This window comes from Capricornis sumatraensis, chromosome 5, assembly GCF_032405125.1.
Source record: "Capricornis sumatraensis isolate serow.1 chromosome 5, serow.2, whole genome shotgun sequence".
In the NCBI taxonomy this organism is placed as follows: Eukaryota; Metazoa; Chordata; class Mammalia; order Artiodactyla; family Bovidae; genus Capricornis; species Capricornis sumatraensis.
The window spans coordinates 116,313,731-116,337,720 of NC_091073.1; the positions used below are offsets into that span (position 1 = coordinate 116,313,731).

The 23,990-nt window shown below is 46.7% G+C and overlaps 1 protein-coding gene and 1 pseudogene across 1 annotated transcript; one reads left to right on the forward strand and one right to left on the reverse strand.

The window, feature by feature from the left end:
* The first annotated feature begins 1,058 nt into the window (after positions 1-1,058).
* ZNF398 (zinc finger protein 398) lies at positions 1,059-23,990 on the forward strand. Its single transcript, XM_068973204.1, has 6 exons — positions 1,059-1,082; positions 4,217-4,612; positions 11,205-11,331; positions 12,691-12,804; positions 21,498-21,611; positions 22,843-23,990. Exons 1-6 carry the CDS (start codon positions 1,059-1,061, stop codon positions 23,988-23,990), a joined length of 1,923 nt encoding a protein of 640 aa, XP_068829305.1.
* Positions 15,038-15,466, reverse strand: LOC138080254 (glycine cleavage system H protein, mitochondrial pseudogene; annotated as a pseudogene).

Sequence of the window (23,990 nt, forward strand, 5' to 3'; positions counted from 1 at the left end):
GTGCCCCAACACGACGCTTCTCATACTTTTGCGATTCGCATCTACTCTGCCTGTTAGGGGCATTGACTTGAATCGTTTACTGAAATACAGATTCAGGAGGACTCCAGTCAGGTTCAGCCTGTTTGAAAGGAGGGCTGGGCTGGAAACAGAGTTATGTGTTTTATGGTTTTTTTTTTTTTTTTAAACTGTAACAAACGCTCTGTCAGCCTGAAATCCACAACCTTCGTAGATAACACTTAGTTCTTCGCTGTCGGTTAGCACAGACCCAGCAAACCACAGCTCCCGTCATGTCATCCGAGATGTAAACACCACTGCCGAGTAACTTTTGGTCTTGACACCGTCCACGTGGGACTGGAACCGCTTCCCCTTGGGAGCCGCATCTGCAGTTTCTGCCAGTGATGAACGTGGTTTCCATCACAGATCTAACCCACTGGCTCCGGTCGCCCTGGTCCAGCACCTAGCCCTGGCACTCCGCCCATTTCCACCTTCCTGCAACTGGCGGCCCTCCCCCTGGCGCCTCCCCTCAGGCGGCTCCCGCTGATTGGGGTCTAGGAAGAAAAACTCTTCCCAGAACGAGCCCGGGTTTGTGGCTGGGCCCCGAGTACCCATCTGTGGAGCACTCCCGGGGGCTCGTGAGAAAACGGGACCCCCTGAGTTCCGTAGCGGAGCCGAGCGACGCCGAGCAGAAGCCCGGTGGGGCACAAGTGGCCGCCGGGGCCGGCAGGGGGCGCGCTGCCGCGGCTGGCGGGCGGCGCGTCTAGGCCCGAGCGGTCCCCGGGGTGCGCTCGGTGCCCACAAAGCGCCAGCTGAGGGGTCGCCGCGGGCCGAGCGAGTGGGGCCGAACCCGCCCGCCACCCGAGCTCCGCCGCACGGCCGCCCGCGTCTCCACCGCGTCCCCGCGTCCCGAGCAGGCCGGGCCCGACGGGCTAGCGAGAGCCCGGGCGGGGGAAGGCAGGGCCGGGCGCGCGCCGCCTGCGGAGAGGCCGGGGGGCCGGCCTGCGTGGGGCGGCGGCGGCGGCAGCGGCGACTCCGGCTCCGGGCCGGACAGCGCAGGGGCCATGGCCGAGGCGGCCCCCGCTCCGGTAAGGGCGGCCCGCGCGGCGCTCAGCGCAGCGAGCCCGGGAGGGTCGGGGCGCCTCGGGCTCTGAGACCCGGACCCGAGGGGAGGCGGGGGAGGGCGGGGAGCCGGCCTCCTGTCAGGCGCGGGGCCCCGGAGTTCGGCGCAGCCCCGACGACTGAGCAAAAGACACCTCTCTCGGGGTCCCGCCAGCAGGGGAGGGCCAGGGAGCGGGGGGGACCCCGACGCCGAGCGCGGGTCTGGGATTGCTCGCTCTCCGCTTCGTGCGGTCTCCGCACCTCCGTGCGAGTCCCCGGCTCCCCATCCCGCTTGGAGGTTTGCAGCAGAGACAGCCTCTTACCCCAATGGGAGGGATGAGTTCAGAAACAATCCCCCCGCCTGGTGCCAGCCCCGCTGCAGGACGCGGGGGCAGGGGAGGGTGGTGGCTTGATTTGATGTTTTCATCAGCTGTTCTCCAGCCCTGGGAGCGGACCCCACAAGAGTCACCCTCGCTGCAGCCCCCACCCCCACACCTCCACCGCCACCCCAAGCCTCGTGCAGCCACAAATGCGGGGTGACGGCAACAGTTAGGTGTGTTGAAGGACCGCGGGAGCGCAGGGATCCCCAGTGCCCAGCGCGTGTCGGGGGATGCCGGACACACAGGAGGCCCTCTGCCGGGATTGTGCTGGTTTCCGAGCGCGGGATTACCTTCTGCGTGTTTATTCATCCCGCGGATGTTTACCGCAGGCCGGCCGCGGGGCCAAGCCGGCTCTGTCCATGGCTAAGCCAGCAGAGCTGGCCGAGACCGTCCCTGCATACAAGAGCCTAGTGAGAACCAGCCAGGGACGCGTCAATACCAGGACTGATAGGGGGGCCCAGGATTTGCCAGCTAAGACGCCTCTGCGCACCCCAAGTTCAGCCATTGTAATGGCTCAGGAGCCAGACTGGCCTACTGAGTTGCAAAGTGAGAGGAGGAAAAGGGGAGCTGCAGCAATGGGGCTGGGGACAGAGCGGAGGAGACCTATTTTTTCCCTTTCGGATCTTGTTTTTCCAATATGGTAGAGACAATCGTGTGTCTATGCTAGCCCTGTCCAATAGAAATATAATGGAAGCCATATAGATAACCTTAAATTTTCTCGTAATCACACTGTATTATTTATTTATTTATTTTTGCCAGACCTTCTGCAGTGAAAGCTACAGAGTTCAAACCACTAGGCCGGCTGGGAATTCTCAGTCGTCACATTTTTTAGAAGTAAAGAGAAACAGATGAAATGAACTTTCATGATATGTTTTATTTAGCCCCGTGCATACAGAATATTTCGCTGTGTAATTAGTGTTAAGAAATTATCGATGAAGTTTTACATTTGCCTCCTCATATTACGTCTTCAAAATCTGGTGTGTATTTTATACTCACTGCACATCTCAATTGAAATGAGGGCATTTCAGGTTTTCAGTAGCCACACGTGGCTACCATATTGAACAGTGCAGGTCCCATGGAGAAGACTCAGGAGGGATTGAAATATTGACTATAAAAAAGAGATAAGATCAGTGTATTTTAAAATGTGGAAGGAGGTGGCATTCAGAGCCCAAGGTTTTGAGTAGGATGAATCTTTTTCCTGAGGGAAGGAAAGAAGAAAGCATATATACTAAGCTACTGCTGAATTTGAAGTGAGGAGTGTGAAGAAAAAGAAGAGAAAGTTGAGAGAGACTCCCCCCATTCCCACTCTCCAGGGTCTAATTACTCTTAATTCTTTAAATAGGAGGCCATGTCATCTCCTGAGAGGCAGGGGGCCTGCAGCAAACAGGAGGCTCAGCCTGTGATCCCTGAACCAGCAGTGTTGGCATCACCTGGGAGCCTGTTTAAAATGCAGACTCTAAGTTTCCCTCCCAGACCTACTGAGTCAGAGTCTGCATTTTAAGGGGATCTCCAGATGTGCTCATTAGTTTGAGAAGCGCTTTTATGGCACGTTGAAGAGGGCCAGGAGCTTATAATGGCCAGTATGGTGGGAACCACGCAGTGTAGTGTCCCTGCTGAGCTTAGAGACCAGGGGTGTGTGGTGACACCAGTTTACCCTGTTGTGCGACTTCATTTCCTTGGGCTTCCCAGCCTCCTTCCAGGAACAGAGAATAAGAACAATTGATTCAAAGCTGGAAGTTAGCCGAGCCGCTGAGTCAGAAAGAGAAGTGAAGGGTTGAAGTTAGCTGAAATGATCAGCCAAGGAAGAAAGCAAAGCCTGGAGCAGGCTGGTAAACCAGAAGCAAATGGAAGGGTCAAGGGTTCAGTGGGATTGCAGAGCAGGTGAAAGAAGAGTAAGGTCGTGGGAGCCAGAGAGATCAGAGGTTGTGGCCAGAGAGCAGGTTATCAAATTCATAGCCAGAAGGCTTTGCAGAGATATCCTCGTCCAACCTCCTCTTCGTTGTAGGAATTTCATTTAAAAAAAAAAAATACACTCATGTTTCAAAGTATGCTCGGTGAGCAGGGAAGGGGGGAGCCTGTTATTTTCTTGGAAAGACCTAGTTCCATACTCATTCATACAGACCAAAGTTTCCCTTCCCAAAAATTCTATGTTGGTTCTAGTTCTGTCTGCCCTCTGGAGTAACACAAAGTGGATCAGATTAAACAAGTCTGTTCTGCCTTCGGTTTTACAACCTGCAAGTATTAGAAAAGAGCCACTGTGTTTTCTCCACATGCAACATTCATAGCTTATTCAACTACTTTTTCATGGTGTGGCCATAGTTGTCAGCCAGGTGGTGGGCGGGCGGGAGCTTAATTAAGTCAATAACGAAGGGGTTTATCAGAGGGCACGGAGCTTGGTGAAACCTGGAGAGATCCTGGTGCATTTCGAGCTTTTGCGGAGGCAGAGGATGCCACTGCAGCCTGGCCCCTGGGGGGCTGGCTCAGGGCCTTCCACCCCAGGGAATGCCCCAGGCCGCTGCTTGGTCCAGTTTCACCTGGTCACTGTCTTAGCTCATCCACCCCTGAGTTCTCTTGGCGTTTGGTGCCACTGAGCTCCACAAAGATGAGGCTTAAGCAGGCAGTACTAAAACTGTACTTAGGGTAATCGCAACTGGCCACGGAAGCAGCGCTCATCTGGTGTGCTTTGGATTAGGGCCCCTTCTAACACTCAGTGTCTCCTCCCATCTCCCCACTGCGCACAGACTTCCGAATGGGATTCCGAATGCCTTACCTCCCTGCAGGCGCTCCCTCTCCCCGCAGCCCCAGCGGCAAACGAAGCTCACTTGCAGACCGCGGCCATCTCCCTGTGGACGGTGGTAGCAGCCGTGCAGGCCATCGAGAGAAAGGTAGAAGTCCACAGCCGGCGACTGCTGCACCTGGAGGGCCGGACGGGGACGGCAGAGAAGAAGCTGGCCAGCTGTGAGAAGACAGTGGCAGATCTCGGAAACCAGCTGGAGGGCAAGTGGGCCGTGCTGGGGACCCTGCTGCAGGAGTATGGGCTGCTGCAGAGGCGGCTGGAGAACTTGGAGAACCTTCTGAGGAACAGGAACTTCTGGATCCTGCGGCTGCCCCCGGGTATCAAAGGAGACATTCCAAAGGTAGGCCTTGCACTTCGGCGTGGGGAGTGCAACCCCTCGTCCTTGCTATTGTTCAGTCGCTCGGTCGTGTCCGACTCTTTGGGACCCCATGGGCTGCAGCACGCCAGGCTCCCCTGTCCTTCACCATCTCCCGGAGCTTGCTCAAACTCATGTCCATTGAGTCTGTGATGCCATCCAACCATCTTGTCCTCTGTCGTCCCCTCATCCTTAGACTGTTAGTAACAGGTGGTCTTGGTCAATCAGTGAAGGCTGAAGGAACCAGGAAGTGGCTCTTTGTCTATCTGGGAAGCATTCCATGTTCAATTTACATGTTCTGATCATGGGAAACGTCAGACTTCAGACTGGAAGACTCTTCTTAGCCCAAAGCTGGCTATCCAGCAGATGGATTTTTTTTTTCTTTCTCCTACCCATTACCGCCAAGTCACTTTTTTTCTGTATTAACCTGTCTGCCGCAGTCTTGATTGGAAACAAAATTAAATAGCATTGAAATCAGTCAATTTGAATTTGTTGGGAATTCTGGTTTTAAAAAAAAGAGGACAGAGGAATGAGATGTAGAGTCAAATGGTTGGTGTAAGGATAGGGGGCTGCCTGTGGCTAGGATCCATGGGGGGCCTGTCCTTCACCCTTTACAAGGTGCGCTCTAGTGCTTGGGCCCAGCCTCTCCGGAGGGAATAGCCCATAAAACAAGAGGAAATAAACGCCATTCCCTGAGCTCTGGAAGACAGAGGCAGGTAGTTTCCAAACATGCCTGTTTATTCATTCATTCAATAAGTATGTCTTAAACACATACTGTTTGCTTGGTATCTAGTTCCTGAAGGCACAGCAGTGAACAATTCATGCAAGCTCTCCTGAAGCTTAAATTTTAGAGGGAAAGACGTTACAAACAAACAAAATAAATCCATTTAAGTGCCTCAGTAAAAAATAAAAGTGTTATCTGGTGATTTCTTTTTTAGATTGGATGTCAGAGAAGGTCTCGTAAAGTATTTAGGCTAAGAGTAAATGACAGGAAGGACCCTACTGGGAGAAGGTCTGAACAGGAACCTTCCAGGCAGAAAGAATACCTGGTGCAAAGTCCCAAAGGCACAAACTTGGAACACCAAGAGGAAGGAAAAAGGCCAACCAGCTGGTGTGCCGTGAACAAGTAGTGCATGTCCAGAGACACGGGGGTGACTTGTTTAGGGCAGGGTTTTTCAGCCCTGGTTCTACAGGAGTCAGCTGGGAGACCTTGAAAATTCTGATGGGTGTCATGTCTAGATGTTCTAACTTATCAGGTTCAGAATGGGGCCTAACCATTGATCTTAAAACTCCATAGGCGATTCTAACATGCGACTCTGGTTGTAAAACCACCAGTGTAGGGCCCTGGAGACCGAGGTGAGGAATGTGGTCTTTATCTGAATTAGAATGAGAAGGTTGGAAGGCTTTAAGTGGAGGAGTTGTATCTGGTTTATATTCCGAAAGAATCTCTTTGGCGTCTACCTGGAGAATGGCTCATGGGAGTAAGAACAGAAGCAGGGAGAAAACCCTAAGGCAGCCGTCAGGGCGGGAGGGCCAAGAGTGGCTTGGCTGAGGGTAACAGCAGTGCAGGGGGAGACAAGCGGGCAGATTCAGGACATTTTGGTGGTAAAATTGACAGTAAGATTTCCTGATGGGAATTAGGGAATGAGGAGTTAAGAACAATAATAATGTAAATTTACTGCATGATAATTTCTGAGCACTTACTGTTGTAAGTACTTTGGTTACTTTCATAAGAAGTCTAACTTGCCCAAGCTCATACAGTCAGTAAATATAAATAGCAGGGTTAGATTGTGACGCAGTTGGCTCCAGAGCAAGTGCTCTTAACCACGGACTCTCAGGTTTTTGACTTGGAGGTCTGGGGGGATGGTGTTGGCATATATGGAGGTGGGGAAGAAATTAGTGCCCCTTTGGCAGTGTTTGAGATGCCTGGGATATGTTCAGGAGTGCTGCTAAGCGGTCTCTGAAGCTCAAAGGTGAGAAATATTTGGAAATCATTGACATGCAGATTGTATCATAAGTCACGAAGCCAGAAGCAATGACCTCGGGAGAGAAGGTGGAGAGGCAGGAGAAACGAGTCCCAGGACCAAGCACCAGGGGCGGGAGTGGCGGCCAGTGAGTGTGTGGGTCACAGGGTCAAGGGACAGTGGTCATGTGGGCTGATACGTTGCTGAGAGGTCTAGAAAGATGAGGATGGTGAATGCAGTTTGACAACTTCACCGGGGACCTTGCAAGAGCTGCTGCAGGGCAGAGAGCGGGGGATAGAAGACTGAGTGTGGGTTGGGGGGCAAACAGAGGGGATGGAGACCCCTTCAAGGAACAGGGGTGAGCAGGTGGCCGGGAAGGTCAGAGCAGCATCTGAGAGAGAACCTTCCCCGCTGTATGGTGTGTGTGTACCTGAGTGCTTCCTAAAGTTCTTTGGAGTAATTTAAACTTGCTGTTGGGCCATAAGAATAGCAGAGAAGGTAAGTTAAAGTTACTTACTGTCTAACCTGGGTAAATGGATAACATTTAAACTGTCCTTCTTAAACTTCCAATTTGTATATAAAATAATGTGATTCCTCTCAAAGATTACTTCATGAAATTAAAATATATAGAAGATTTACTAGATTGAAATATGGGCCATAGGAACACTTTCATGTCCTTGATTTATTGAAAATGCTCCTACTCTGCCCTTATTTTTGAATGCCAAGTTCAAAATAATTCTCCCTCAAAAATCGTTTCTTAATTTTCATTTTTCGAATTGTGGTAAAATATGTGCGACATAAAATTGACCATTTTAGGGGAGGGGGGGTGAAAGAAAAAATATTTACCATTTTAACCATTTTAAACAGACAGTTCAGTGGCATGAAGTACATTTCCCTTGTTACGCAGCTATCACCAGCATCCATCTTCAGAATGTCTTCATTTTGCAAAACTTTAGTGATGTACCCATATATCCTCCCAGGACCCCCTCCCCCAGCCCCTGGTGACCTCCGTCCTGCTTTCTGTCTCTGTGAATCTGTCTGCTCCAGGTCCTCATCTAGGCAGGCTCATACTGTATCTGTTTCCTTGTGAGGGAGTATTTTCCTGGGCTTGACACCTTCAAGATCAATCCATGTCAGGGCAGGTGTCAGAATTGCCTTTTTAAGGCTGAATAATGTTCCACTTCTCTCACAGTTTTAAAGGCACCAGTGCTTTTTTTTCATTACATCAAATGCCATTGGTGAAAAGTTTAATAACAAATCAATTCTTGTTTGTAAGAAATATATTTTTTTCTCTCTCTGGAAGCTTTTATCTTCTATTTGTACTTGTTATGTCTTGGGTGTAGGTCTTTTAAAATTTATGTTGGGCACTTGGTGTCACCTTTCACAATCAGAAGACTGATTTTCCGCTCTGGGAAATTTTCTTCTGTGATTCTATTTTTACAATCTTTTGTTTCCCCCATCCACTTTTTTTTTTTTTTTTTCTGTTCTCTTTGTGGAATTACTGTTTGACAGATGATGGATTCTTGTCTTTGTCTCTTTAACTTTTCCTTCGTATTTTTCACCTTTTAAACTGGAGTTCTGTTACTTTTCCTTCCAGCCTTTCTGACTTTTAACAATTGTATATTTAATTGTAAAGAATATTTATTTTCTCCTTTTTTAAAGCAGCCTGAATTTTTCTTTTTTAACGGATGCAATATCTACTTGAATGTCTCTGGGAATATGTGTTAGAGCTTTTTAAAATGTATTTTTTTAAATCTAGGATTTTTTTGTAGTGTATGTTCATCTCGATGCTGTTAGTTTTGCTTATTCATTCATTCATTTGCTTTACTTCTTGGCTGCACTCTAGAGCACAGGCTCTAGGCACATGGACTTCAGTAGTTGCTGCACTTGGGCTCCGCAGTTGTGACTTGCTAGGGCATGTGGGCTCAGCAGTTGTGACACAGGGGCTCAGTAGTTGTGACTTGTGGGCCCCAGTGCGTGCAGGCTACAGCAGTTGTGGCCCATGACCTCATTGCTCCACAACATGTGGAATCTTCCCAGACCAGGAATCGAACCCATGGCCCTTGCTTTGGCAGGTGGATTCTTAACACTGCACCGCCAGGGAAGTCCAGTTTTACTTTTTTTTTTTTTAAATTTAGCTACAGTGAGTCCCTAGTTACGGCTCCTGCTCTTAGTTGTGGCATGTGGGATCTAGTTCCCAGACCAGGGGTCGAACCGGGGGCCCCTACATTTGGGAGTGTGGAGTCTCAGCCCCTGGATCACCAGGGAAGTCCCAGTTTTACTTTTTTTAGTATTGAGTAATCTTTTTTTAAATATATATTTTTTAATCTAGGATTTTTTGTAGTTTTTTTTTTTTGGTTGTTTGTTCATATTTATAAGTGAAGGATTTGATTAATAGGGTAATTAGAGGAAGCTTGCATTTTTCTCTACCACCATGTCAGTCTTTTTAACCAAAGGATCTTTCCTTTGCATGAGAGGCTCTCTCCTTAGATGCCCCATATAGGTGGGCTTCACTTCAGGGTGCCATGCAAGGAGCAAACAGGCAGTGCGGGGCCCACCAAGAGGCCAGGAGTGAGGCAGGACTCTGAGTTAGCCCCACACCAGGATGGGGTACAGTGGATGGGACAGTATGGCTACTGTCTCCAGACAGGTTTTTAGGTTTCTTTAGAGATGAAGTCTGGGTTTCAGCTTTGGGGTAAATGCTTCTTTACCAGGGCTGATGAGGACAAGAGAGGGGGCCCTACTGTTCCAAAGATAGACCTTCAGACTGCAGTTTCCAGCCACTGTTACTCCTACTCAGTGTCTCTGCCAGCTTTGAGCTTGCCGTTCTCTGCATCCCTCACCGCAGTCCTTCCCTGTGCGTTGTCAGAGACGCTGCTTCCTTGTACCCCAGCCCCAGTGCTCGCGCGTCCTCTAGGTCTCAGTGAGAAACTCGTCAGAAGTTCTGACTGGGGCACACCCTCTCCTTCTCGTTCTTGGTACTGTTCCTAATATTTAGTCCCTCCTGGTCTGACTTGCTGTCATTTCAATGGAACTTGGGTGGGAAAGGAAGTACGTGTGTGTTTAGTTCACCATCTTGAACCAGAAACCCATACTGATCCTTCATTTTTGTCATCGTTTTATCATATGTGTTTCTGTTGTAAGCTTTCACACATCTTCTGTGTAGTGAGGTTAGATAAAAACTTGACTATTGAGTTCATCTACATTTGCCCTCAGCTTGATTTTAGATGCTGAACAGGATGTGAAATGAGTAGTTTATGATGCTAGTAGCGCCTAAGGAACAAAATTTATGGTTGATGACACAGATGAAGCAATTAGAAAATGTAATTGCCTCACAGAATTGTATAGACCTTTGTATTTTAAAGGATATGTGAAGTTTATGAAGATGAGTATCTTTTTATTGAATTTTTTAATTTGGGGAGAAAAAAATACACACAAACATATATATATACGAAATTGCCAGGAGTCTTTCTCATTCTCTTTCCTTTTTCCATAGGATCCTGTTTTTATTTTATGGATTTAATCTCTCTCAAATCCTTACGGTATTACTAGTAAGGTTTTTGTAAAGATTCTGTTGCCTAGTTTTTCCACACTCATCCTCCCCTCTCTACATTTTAGTCTATCTTGGTCATGCTGTAGGATTTCTCAGTGGTCACGGTATTTAAAAGTTAACTCATATTTAAGAATAAAACTGTGGAAAGCTCTCAAGTGGGCGAAGGAAGAATGAGCCGTTATGATGATGGCAGAAGTAGAGAAGCTTTATACTAGGTGACAGTGCCCACACCTGGTACCTTAATACCCCAGGCCCCTCTTGGATTTCTCTACAGAAAGACATATCCATTTGCCTACGGATAAGCTCCTAGCTTTAGATAGCATTATGCTGGAAGGTGGGGTTCCTTATGACCATTCCCTTCATGCAACTTGACTCCAGCTAGGCAGAATCCATAACTGTTCTCTGAATGCATTCTCTAATTTTCCATGCTTAAGTGTTTTTCCCATTCCTGTTAGGTCTGTTTATAACCTACCTATTAGGACTGACCAAAGTCCCACCTTTTCTAGACTTAGTCCAGCCTCTTTATAGCTGTTTCCAAAATCTGTTGTCCAGGTCATTAAGCTGAATATAGTCGTATGCTTCTTTTAGACTGAAACTGTATATTTATAATCTTGCTGCTTAAGATAAGCCTTGTACTTCATGGATATCCACTGTAGGCTCTGTTCTGTGAATTAAATACTGCTTTGCATTTGTACCTATCTCTATTGATGACTAAAACTCACAGCCTTAAAGTTTGTCACAGTGAAAACATCATCAACTCTTGGAGGTTAGATCTGTGTCTTAAGTCTTCCCTGTATCCTTTTGCCATCTCACATAGGTTTTTTGTAACTAGTAGGCATATATATAGTTGGAGAAGGAAATGGCAACCCACTGCAGTATTCTTGCCTGGAGAATCCCATGGACAGAGGAACCTGGCTGGCTGGCTACAGCCCTAGGGTTGCACAGAGTCAGACACGACTGAAACAACTTAGCGTGCCTGCAGGCATATAGTGGAGAGGTGATGTAGCAGAGTGATTGAATTGCAGTGAGAGAAACTAACCCCAGTGTGTTATAATTGCAGGTGCCTGTGACGTTCGATGATATCTCCATCTACTTTTCCACTCCAGAATGGGAAAAATTAGAAGAATGGCAAAAGGAACTTTACAAGAATATCATGAAGGGCAACTATGAGTCTCTCATCTCCATGGGTGAGGCTAAGTTGGCACCGTTTGAATGAGGGGACAGCAGCTCTGAGCAGTCTCAGAGCAATCCCTTTTCCTCTAGCGTCCTCATTTTCCCTCTGTCCTCATACATTTCTGGTTCCAAGCCAAAGATGTCCAATTCACCCTTGCTAAAAAGGAAGTCATAGTTTCTCCTTCTGCCAAGTCAGGGGACAGAGGGTGAAGTTCAGGGGTGTGGGTGTGCCAGCTGCAGTGGTCTCCATGGTGTCCTGTCTATTTATGGCCTCGCCTCTCCTCATTGAGGCGCAGGCGCTCTTATTCCATGGAGGCAGCAGTCGTTGGGCCTCTCCTCTCCTCACTGAGGCGCACGTGCTCTTACTCCATGGAGGTGGCAGTCGGCGGGCCTCGCCTCTCTTGACTGAAGTGCCCTCACTGTTACTCCATGGAGGCAGCAGTCGTTGGGCCTCTCCTCTCCTCACTGAGGCGCATGTGCTCTTACTCCATGGAGGTGGCAGTCGGCGGGCCTCGCCTCTCTTGACTGAAGTGCCCTCACTGTTACTCCATGGAGGCAGCAGTCGTTGGGCCTCTCCTCTCCTCACTGAGGCGCACGTGCTCTTACTCCATGGAGGTGGCAGTCGGCGGGCCTTGCCTCTCTTGACTGAAGTGCCCTCACTGTTACTCCATGGAGGCAGCAGTCGTTGGGCCTCGCCTCTCCTCACTGAGGCGCACGTGCTCTTACTCCGTGGAGGCGGCAGTCGGCGGGCCTCGGCCCTCCTCACTGAGGAGCCCTCACTCTTACTCCATGGAGGCGGCAGTCGGCGGGCCTTGCCTCTCCTCGCTGACGTGCACGCGTTCATACTCCATGGAGGCGGCAGTCGGTGGGCCTCGCCTCTCCTCACTGAGGAGCCCTCACTCTTACTCCATGGAGGCAGCAGTCGGTGCTCAAGGGGTATACAAGCCTTTCTCACTCATCACCTCTCCTCCCACCGCTTTCCCAATAGACACTGTCCATGGTTGGAGGTGAATGGATGGGGAGAGTGGTCTAGACCAGTGGTCCCCACCCTTTTGACAACAGGAGCCAGTTTCGTGGAAGAAGACAGTTTTTACACGGATGGGGGTGGGGCTCATGTTTCAGGTGGTAATATGAGTGATGGGGAGCAGCAGATGAAACTTCACTGGCCACCGGCTGCTCACCTCCTGCTCTGTGGCCCGGTTCCTAACAGACCACAGACTGGTACCAGACCATGCCTTGGGGACCCATGTGCTAGACTCAAAGAAATTCCCTGGGACTGTGGGCCTCACAGCCTTCAGTTCAGCTTCGATGGCTGTTAGTTGTCATCCTCACTGATCACTTGTCATACCCTCTTTCCCATTTTCCTCTCGTAGATTATGCCATGAATCAACCCGATGTCTTATCTCAGATTCAGCCAGAAGGAGACCGTAATACAGAGGACCAGGCTGGGCCAGAGGAGAGCGGGATTCCCACAGACCCCAGTGAAGGTGAGTGGAGAAGAGAGATCCACCCTTTGTCTCCCTTTCCTGGTCAGAGGTGATAGCTCGGAGCAGAGGTAAGCAGGGGCTTCTGGAGGCTCTCGGTCCTAAAGCAAGGAGACTGTGAATGGGTCAGCAGGCCCTGGAAATCACCTTGTCCAAAGCCTTCACCCGTCAGTAGCACATGCCTGAGAGTATTGAGGGAGCATGTGTCCAGCTGTTCAGAAGTGTTGAGGGGCTGGGAGTCCGCATGGTCCCTCAGGGATGCACGAAAAGGGCAGACCTGATGATGTCCACCTGGGTGAAGTGGATTTTGCCCAGTTTGGGAGCCAGTTATCACTAATTAACTCCCCCTACTTTTTTTTTTTTTTGGTTTGCATCTATTTGATATTATGGGGGGAAGATTGCTAGCCCAAGTTCAGTTGTCATTTCTCTCAAGTCCCACCTGTTACCAGAAAAATTTCATACAGATTTTGTTTGCTAGATAGAAATTTTATCCTCCAGACATCTCTGTGAGATGAATATCTCTGACAACCCACCCTCATTCCATGCACTGGTATTTTTTTTTCTAGCATTTTACTATGAAGATTTTCAGTCAGAAAAGTCGAAATGATTTTGCAATGAACACAGAGATACCAGTCACTTAAGATTCTATCCCTGGCATTTTATTCTACTTCCCTATTACATGCGTGGCCATCTCTGCATCCCTCTGCCATCCATCAATACATCCTATTTTCTGTGTATTTCAAAATCAGTGCAAATAGTTTGGCATGGATATAATTAACCTAGAGTTCAATATTTGTTTATATATTTTGTGATACACTTTTTATATACAATGAAATGCTCAAATCTCAAGTGAACTTTCTCTGAATTTTGAGGAATGTATGTCTGCCACACATTGTTTTTAAGAATGTGTAGGTGATTATATTTAGGCAGTGTAACAGGTTGAATTTTATTAATCTCTATACCTTGGATATAAATAATGAGTCTAAAATCACATCACAAGTAAAGATGGGTTATTTGATTGCAGAAAAATTCATTATTGGAAGTGGCTCCTTAGTCAACTTAATTAGTTACCTGACATAGGCCTCAGTGAGAGAAAATGAGTATGTCATTTTATTGTTTGTGGATGAATGGAAATGGTGTAAGTAATTTGGTTTTGTGATCATACTTGAAAGTTTCATTTAGCTGGCGTTTTGTCAATTTATTTTTACCTTGGTTTTCAAGACTCCATTTGTGGGTAGTCACCTTTTATGCTTTAATATATTTTTACTTAAAATTAACAGTGTAAGCATTGAATTTATTTAATACTCTGGTTTTATTCTTTAGAATTTTAGTTTGCATTAGTAATTACCAGCCTAGTTATATACCTGAACTTAAAGATAGGAGTCATAGAATTTAGAGTGATCAATACATAGCATTTAAAAAAAATCATACATGTCTAACCTTTAGAACCCTTAATATTTTCCCCCTTTTAGGTTTAATTACATTTTCATGACTTTTTATTCATTTAATTCAATTGCTTTCTTTCAGTTGCTCAAATTGTCAACAACTGAGTTTTAAACCACCTCCTGTGTCCTTTCAGTACTGCCTCAGTACTTGTTTTCTTTTTTTTTTCATGATTAAGAAGTTGAATATTTTATTATTAAATTGTTTATTCTCCTGCAAGGCTGTTACTTCACTGTATAAAAATAGCACCAGCAAACACAGTATATTGCAAAATTAAGATAGTAATATTCTTCACTGGACATTATACAACTAACAAATTTTTCTCCACTGGCAGTTATTTCTAGTGGGAAGATAATTTTGACCCAAATCCAAGGATAGCTGTAAGCAAGTTACAGTGTCATACAAGGTTTAAGATAACCATGTTATCCTTGAATTACATAATTTTTGTAATTAGTTTTACCAGAGATAATTTCAGGAATTCTGACTATTATAACTGGAGCCTAGCCTAAAAATCACAGGATGCTGTGGAAAAGATGCACAGTGTTTATCTGAAGTCATTAGAAAGTTAAGGGGTATTTTCTTCAGGAAACATTATTATAAGTAGTTTCTTTTGCTATAAGTTGCTTTTTAAATATCCACTACTAATTTAAGACAACTATGCTAGATTAAGTTGTTTCAAAGTAGTTTATTTAGGGGTTCCATTTTCACTCCTCAATAGATTTTATGTATTTCTCATATGCTTCTTCATTCATTAATTCATCTAGTTCTGAAGGGTTACTGAATGTCATCTTGATCAGCCATCTTCATAACAAGACTTGTTGACAAGTCCTGGATTTTCTGCTAGAGCTTTATTAATTTCAGTTACTTCTCCTGATAGAAAAGAATAGAGTTCACTAGCAGCTTTCACACTTTCCAAAGCACCAAACTCCTCTTGTTTGTTCAACTTTGTCCCAACTTCAGGCAGACTACAGTAAACAACATCTCCCAAAGCTTCCTGTGCAAAATTGCTGATTCCCACTGTTCCAACACCATTTTCTGTCGTTAACCATTCGCGTTTTTCTGTGAATTTCCGCACCGATAGCAGAGCAGGGCCAGTGCGCAGCACCCGGATGGTACCCGCTTGCAGTCCCCAGGGCTGTGGCAAGCAGGGCGCACTGGGTGCCGAGATGGCGCGCAGGCTGCCGATTGCGGCCCGCACGCTCCGCACCGCGCACAGCGCCATGTTCGCACGGGTGCAGAGGGTCTCCGCGCGGCACCTAGAGCACCCTGGCCGGCCAGTACTTGCTTCCATAAAAAAAAAAAGTTCCTGACTCTGTTGGGGTTTCCAAGACTTATACACTCAAGTAATTTGCTGGGAGAACAGAGGCCCCAGCATATAGCCATACTTAGGGCTGAGATTTATTACAGCGAAAGGACACAAAGCAAAATCAGCAAAGATCAAAGGTGCTCAGGATGCAGCCTGGAGGGAACTGGGGGCCAGCTTCAGGGTCCCCTTTCAGTAGAGCTTCATAGACCACACCTTAATTTCTCCAACAGCAAGTTGTGGCAACACACATGGAGTATCATCTCCCAGAGAGGCTCTCCAGAGACTCAGCACCCAAGGCTGGTCCCATAGGCCCCCTCTGTCTGGCATGTACCAAGATTCCAGACTCCCAGAAGGGGAGTGGATCTTCAGCATGAACCACAATGTAGAAACAGCTGAGACCCAGCGAGGCACTCTTAACGTTGAGGAGAGCTTGAGATCAGCACAGGGAACTACTTACCAGCCAGGGGCCAACCTTGGGAGCAGGCCTTCCAAGGACAGGCAGTCTCAGGCCTGCTGTGTTGACATGGGGGCACTTTAGATTTTCCTTCTCCTAACACATTAAAAACATCCTGATTCCTTTCAGTGGAGAATAGTGTTAACTGTTTGGTCATCAAGGTGCCTAACAGACTGTCCGCGTGGATGCCAGGTGGATACTAATGCTGGGCCACTTCAGAAACGGGACTAATCAAATATTTTTTTCATTGATTATTCTTCACTCTGTTTATATCATTTCCCCATCTTGTTCTAATAGGAAAAGAAAAGAAGAAAAACTTCTCATTATTGAGCAAGCAGCTGTCCTCTTCTTTAACATCATCATCTTTTTAAAGTTAAAAAAATTTTTTTTTAATTTTATTTATCTATATATTTTTGGCGGTGCTGGGTCTTTGTTGCTGTGCCGGCTCTTCTCTAGTTGCCGCCACCGAGGGCTGCTCTCTAGCTGTGGTTCGAGGGTTTCTTGTTGCCATGGCTTCTCTTGTTGCAGAGCGCAGGCTCTAGGGCACTTGGCCTTCAGTCATGGTGGCTCCTGGGCTCTAGAGCACAGGACCAGTAGTTGCGGCACAGAGGATTAGTTGCTCCTCGGCATGTGGGATCTTCCCAGATCAAGGATTGAACCTATTTCTCCTTCATTGGTAGCTGGATTCTTTACTACTGATCCACCAGGGAGGCCCTTCAAAATTAACTTTAACACACTTTGTAATTTGTTAGTAGACCAGTATGTTCATATTAAAATATTGATGTATTTTTAGAAACAATTTTCTAAAATATGTTTGGATTTTATCCTTATTTCTTATAAAGCCCATATTTATTATCTTACTCCATTTTAGAGCTTTAGGAAGAACTGTGCATTGTAATTAAGTAAAAATACATACAGGTAGAATAGATTTGGGGATAGTAAGGATACCTTGTGGCACCCCCTCCTTTTTATGTCCAAATATCTTGGAATTCATTTTATATTCTGTCTTAGTCACCATTATCTGAATCTGATGAAGAAATTATTATTCCTTCCAGGGAGCAGTCACTGGTGCCTCATATCTTAGATAAAATTGTTTCAATTAGTAGAAAATAGTAATGAATGAGAGAATGCAGAAAACTATAAACCTGAGATTTTCTGAAATTCTTTGTTACTAGGGCCAAAATGCAGACCAGCTCTGTGTGTGTGTGTGTGTGTGGCCATTATTTGGTCACTGATAGTTGTAATATTGAACTCCAGTATTTTAGAATTCTTTGGAGAAAAGCCTTAACTAAGAAGTTCCAACAGAATAACAACCAAAAGCCCATTATCTAGCCCTTCTTCTAGTTTGGAAGCCATGGACCTGAGCCTACATTCTAGAAAAGTAAAGTAAATTCATTCCCAAACCTGCAGTCCTGAGGAGACTTCTTTGCTCATCATTGGTTAGGGTCCATCGCCCTTATCTCCTTTGTCACTGGTCACTCTTGTCCAGCAAGACCATCTTTTCCTAAACAAAATCAGTGACTAAGACATCCCAATATGGTAAACTCTTTATTTTTGTTTAGCCTACATGCAGACAAGAATTATCCTGGAAATAAAACTTAGCTTAGTACACAAATACACAACATAATCACCCGCTGTGTTACACCTGCAGTTCCATATCTGCTTCACAAAAGTTGCAAAAAGAGTTTTGTATCTTTACCAATGGTAGTTTCATGTACCAGGCATTTTCATTGTCTGCTTAAGAATTCATATCTCAGCATCAGTTCTAACTCACTCAGTTCATAATACATTTGTACACATCCCAGAACCTCAAGGCTCCAGCTCCTTCTCAGACAGCTTGGGCCCTACCTGCTTAAAGCACACATGATAACATTCAACCAGCGTAGACATTAAAATTTTATATTTTCTTGCCATCTGCTTTTCTATTTTAACCACCTCTCGAACCTAAAACCTCAGCATTTCTTGATTTCCTCTTACCTGATCAGTATTTTCCGTTTCTCTCTTCTCTAGCTTTCCCCAAAGCCTGATGCTTGCATGAACCTGTGATTTCACTTTTATTCTGTGTCTCTTTAAGTGTCCACTGTTAGGGTCCCCCAGGCCTGTGAGGATGTGCTCCAGGTCCTCCTGTGACTGGGCCAGCAGTCGCCCTTCTGTCACCAGGCAGGTGACGCATGAGGCCCCCTGACCACTCCCATCTCCTGCTGCTTTCATCTCACTTCCGAAAGGTGCTCAGCCCTGCACTCCCACCGAGTGTAGCAGGCACAACCATATTCCATGCACTCAGTGACAGCAGTGCTAAGACCCAGTTATTTAATAAAATAAATATTTACTTTGTTGTCCTAATCTAGTTAGTTAAGTGACGGGAGGAACTTACTTTAGCATCACTATTCAAGAAGACCCTGGGTTTCCTTCCCGGGGTTCCCCAGGTTCAGTGAAGGCATGCTGAACCAGTGACGGGAACAATAGCCACTCCCGTTTCTGGAGAACCGCCTTGGTGTTTCAGTCCTCCTCAGCTTTTATGGTTGGCTGCTGACTAATACTGTAACAAACGACTGGGAAGAAACCACATGCCCATCAGCGGGAGACGCTGAATGCACAATGGTATAGCTACAGAAAGGAAGGAGGAGGGTCTCTGTATAATGCTGCAGACACACATCCCAGAATATATTGTGAAGGAAAAAATAAGGTCCAGGACAGTTGGTGTAGTATGCCTCTTAAAGAGGGAAAAAATGAAGATGTATGGAAGATTAAAACGAAAGCCAAGGAGGATGGCTACCTACACAAGGAAAGAGACTAGAGACGGAAGCTAGATCTCCTTGAATGTATTTTATACTTTTGATTTTGGAGCCTTGTAAATATTTTACATAAAAAAATAAGATACAAAATCAAACACATGCTGAAAAAAATAAACTGTATACCAAAAAAAATCTTAAGTTGAGTCCATATTTTTGTTAATAATACTGGTATAGTTTTGAAATGTACCTTCAGATAAAGCAAACATTATGCAGTGTTATTGGGAACCAAGATTCTCAGGATAAGAGAGAACAGATACAAGTATTAAAGCAGTTTCATAAATATTAATATACATTCATTATATTTTGTTTTTCTAAATGGTATTTTATAGCTCTGCCTATTGAAAAGACCTAGAAGCAGTGACAACCTATTAACAGTTAGCATCCTTATCATCCAGATTATGGTCTCTAAATTCCATTTCTCAGATTATTGATTGTGTAGTTGGAGTGGAAAACATACAAGATGAATCTGGTCTAGTTTGTTATACCAGAAATGGAGGAAACTAGATATTTGATGATGTGAAAAGACATAGAACTGATCTGAAGGGGCTCCCCCTAGCCAAAAAGGGACAATTTGAGCATCGAAAAGGATAATGACTTGAACTTACTTCTGGAACGGAAACAGATTCACAGACACAGAAAACAAATTTAAGGTTACCAAAGGAATTAGTGGGGGTTAGGGAGAAGGAAATAAATCAGAAGTTTGGGATTAACATATACACACTGCTGCTGCTGCTAAGTCACTTCAGTCGTGTCCAATTCTGTGTGACCCCATAGACGGCAGCCCACCAGGCTCCCCCGTCCCTGGGATTCTCCAGGCAAGAACACTGGAGTGGGGTGCCATTGCCTTCTCCGATATACACATTACTTTATATAAAATAAACAACAAGGACCTACTGTATAATGCAGGGAACTATATTCAGCATCTTGTATTAACCAATAATGGAAAAGAATCTGACAAAAAATATATATATTATATATATATGTAGAACTGAATCACTTTGCTGTATACCTGAAACTAACACAACATTGTAAATTAATCATACTCAATTTTAAAAATGGCTTCAGAAAAGAATAATGATTACAATGGATTGAAACTCACCAAATATATAACATTCTGTGAGTTCATAATGATAAACTAGAGAAAAAGTAGTCAGAACCACTTGAATCACATTTGGAGGTTCTAGAGCACTAACTCATTATTTAGAAGACTGATGAATGAAGCAGTTAACATATATATTATATACATATGTTATAATACAGTTAACATATATACATATGTTTATAATATGTATAAACATATGTATAATATTTATAAAATCTTGGAGGAAGAAAAGATAAGGTTGGACTGTAGTTAGTACACTTCAGCCTTGTAGCTCAAAGTAGGAAAGGCAGCCCACAATGTGTATAGAACCCTGTATTCTCCTGTCTGTCTGCATAACCTGACAGTCTGTTGGGCCTTGTCCAACCTCTTATTTCTGCTTTGTGTATACCTTTAGATCCAAGCAGTCTCTAACTGATTTAAAAGGCATTGAGCAATAACAGTGAGTTCTGTTCATTCACTAGGAATAAAACCATAACCTGCATACAAGGCTTTTTTGGTAAATAATATAGAGAGCTTGAATTTACTCTCTGGACCCTGTCAATGTGCCAGCTTGTTCTTTTAGGCCAAAAAAGGCTATATAGACCTTGGCTGGAATAGCAAGCACAGCTGTTTCTGTACTGATCAAATGAGGCATGTTATGTGCAAAATCTTTAGAGGCTGTTCTTTTTTATTTTCCAAAAGAATCCCCAAGGCCTGAGGAACTTGCAAATACTATTCTCCCTACTCTCAGGGTTTAGGAAACAAAAACCTGTGTCATTAATAAGCAAAAGTAATATGCTGTCTTGAAAAGAACATGGAATTGGGAACCGGAAAAGTGTTTCTGAGCAATCAGATGTGTGCTTAAACCTGATTTTGTAATTCTGATAATATATTTGTTTTAAAATTAACATTCTTAAAAAGTTTTTGGTCAGTCTTGTTTGTTTGTTTGTTGTTTTTTTCTGTATTTTAAAGTAAACCTTTGATAATCTGGTGTTTCACTGTAAATGTTTCCTTACTGGAAATTTACTTAACCTCTGTGGGCCCCCTCTAACTTAAATGGAGAGGAGATCCCCTGCTTCCTTATCTCATAAAAATGCTGTGAGAGAAAAATGTGAAAACACTCTGAAAGTAAGTGTGCTGATGAAATGAAAGGTACTCATGCTTCTAGGTGATTTCAGGATATCATCTCCAAAATAAAACTTTTATTTGTTTTGAAGGGTCGGGAAGGTCCCATGGAGAAGGGCATGGCAACCCACTCCAGTATTCCTGCCTGGAGAATCCCATGGACAGAGGAGCCTGGCAGGTCACAGTCCATGGGGTCGCAGAGTCAGACACGACTGAGCGACTATCACTTTCACTTTTCACCACCAAAAATAGTGAATCAAGGTGAGTCTATCATGGAAAGATTCATACATTTGGTTTCCTTTTGAATTGGCTCTCTGGATGTTATATGTGTTTTTGTTTTTTTAAGGCTGATTTTTTGTTGTTATAGTTAATTAGAGATAAATATTGGGGCAAAATGTAGTATTCAGCACACCAGCATGATTATTTCCACTTTCTGAGTCAAGCCCTGAAGACGTTTCTCTTCCCCCCACACCCCCTACCCCCCACAAACAGAGCCTGGCATTTCGACATCAGATATTCTGTCTTGGATTAAACAAGAGGAAGAGACCCAGGTTGGTGCCCCGCAGGAGCCCAAGGAGAGTGACATGTGCAAAGGCACCTATGCTGGTGAGTACCAAGCCGCCCAGGCTCCGAGTATGTCAGACCACTGAGTAGAAGCTGCAGAGGAAGTGGGGTTGTGGAGGCAAGGAAGTGGGTAAGGAATAAGAAAAGTGGGCGGGGGGAGGCTTGTTCAAGTAAGAAATGAAACTGAAATCCAACTAAGATAAATTTTAAGTGAGAAAACACACTCTTAAATGTGAAGACAAATTAGAACTGTCAGAGGAAGGAAAAGAAGTGCACACGGATGAAAAGTATGAGGGGAGAGAAGGGCAGAAGAACATTGGAGGATCGCGTAGAAAGGGCCGAAGCTGGATGGGGGTAGGGGAGACAAGCCAAGGCACAAATGAGGGTCTTAGTGAGGAGCTCTCCCTAAGGACAAAACCAGGACAGGAGAAAACACCTGTCTTCTAAGACACTTGGCGCCATCTGTATTTTGCCATCTGAACAGAAGAGAATCTCAAGGTCAGAGGAGACACAATGGTTCATGCAACTGAATGCAACCTATTTATCTTTGGTGCTCTGTGCTTAGACCCTGGAAAATCAAAAGAGAAAAAGAGTTTCTGCTCTTCCAGAAGTTTTGTTGGAGGGACACATTTCAGTACTAGGCATGCCTATTATTAAACGTCAAGGGTGAGTGGGATGGATGACTTAACTTATACACAAAAAGTAAGGAGTCTGGAGGACATTCCATCAGTTATCCTCTAGGCATTTAGATAGAGCCTGAGAAGGACATGAAGCTGGAACTGGCCTTACAAAACCAGTACCAGTGCTTGGGTGTGACTTAGGAAGCTGGCAAGGGCGGGTGCACTCTACAAAAGGGAGGGCAGGGTGAGCGAAGATACAGGAGCAGAAATTCGTGCTGTATTTCCTGAAAGATAAAGGGACAGAGAACTATGTTGAGGGGTTTATCTGACAGAGTAAGGAGGAACAGGATTAGATAAATAGACGATTTTAGGCCTGTTCACAAAAGGCAACAGAGAACACCTCAGAGTGTGTGCGCCAGTAATGAAACAGTGAAAGTCACTGGAAAGACAGATGCCAGGGCCCTTCTTGTCCAAACGGAAGCACCGCAGAGGCTCGGTAGTGAACTCTCTGGTGATGGACCGCGAGCCCTGCAGACACCCTGGTGGTTGTCTCAGCACTCTGCTGACTTCCTGCTTTGCGCCGGGCAGGGACCCGGGAGAGCTGCAGGGAGCCTGGGGGGTGGCCGGGTGTGACCCTGAGCTCTTTCTTGCAGACGAAGAGCTGGTCATCAAGGCCGAAGGCCTCGCCAGAGCCTCCCTGTGCCCCGAGGTGCCGGTCGCCTTCACTTCACCAGCAGCCGCAGCTAAGGAACCGTTCCCGGACGTGACCTTCAAGAGCCCGCAGTCCGCGCCCCTGGCACCGTTTGGTCGTCCAGCCGCCGACCTGGCCGAGGCCTCGGAGGGACAAGTGACCTTCACGCAGCTGGGCACCTACCCGCTGCCACCCCCGGCCGGGGAGCCAGTGTTCTCCTGCCACCACTGCGGCAAGAGCCTCAGCCAGGACCTCCTGCTGACCCACCAGTGCGGCCCCCTGGGCGAGCACAACGCCCCCTGCACCCAGTGCCCCAAGCACCTGCCCCCGCTGGCCGACGGCGGCCCCCCAGCCCCCGCCCGCGAGACACCCCCCACCTGCCCGCACTGCGCCAGGACCTTCACGCACCCGTCCCGACTCACCTACCACCTTCGGGTCCACAACAGCGCCGAGCGCCCCTTCCCCTGCCCCGACTGCCCCAAGCGCTTCGCTGACCAGGCGCGCCTGGCCAGCCACCGGCGAGCCCACGCCAGCGAGCGGCCCTTCCGCTGCGCGCAGTGCGGCCGAAGCTTCAGCCTGAAGATCAGCCTGCTGCTGCACCAGCGCGGCCACGCGCAGGAGCGGCCCTTCTCCTGCCCGCAGTGCGGCATTGACTTCAACGGCCACTCGGCCCTTATCCGCCACCAGATGATCCACACGGGCGAGCGGCCCTATCCCTGCACCGACTGCAGCAAGAGCTTCATGCGCAAGGAGCACCTGCTTAACCACCGGCGGCTGCACACGGGCGAGCGGCCCTTCAGCTGCACGCACTGCGGCAAGAGCTTCATCCGCAAGCACCACCTGATGAAACACCAGCGCATCCACACGGGCGAGCGGCCCTACCCCTGCGCCCAATGCGGCCGCAGCTTCCGCTACAAGCAGACGCTCAAGGACCACCTGCGCGCGGGCCACGGGGGCGGCTGCGGCGGGGACCGGGACCCCTCTGGACCGCCGCCAGACCCCCCAGGGCCCCTCCTACCCGGGCTGGAAGCCTCGGCCCTGGGCGTCAACCCCGAAGGTCTGGAGGCCAATCAGTGGTATGGGGAAGGCAGTGGGGGCGCGGTTTTGTAA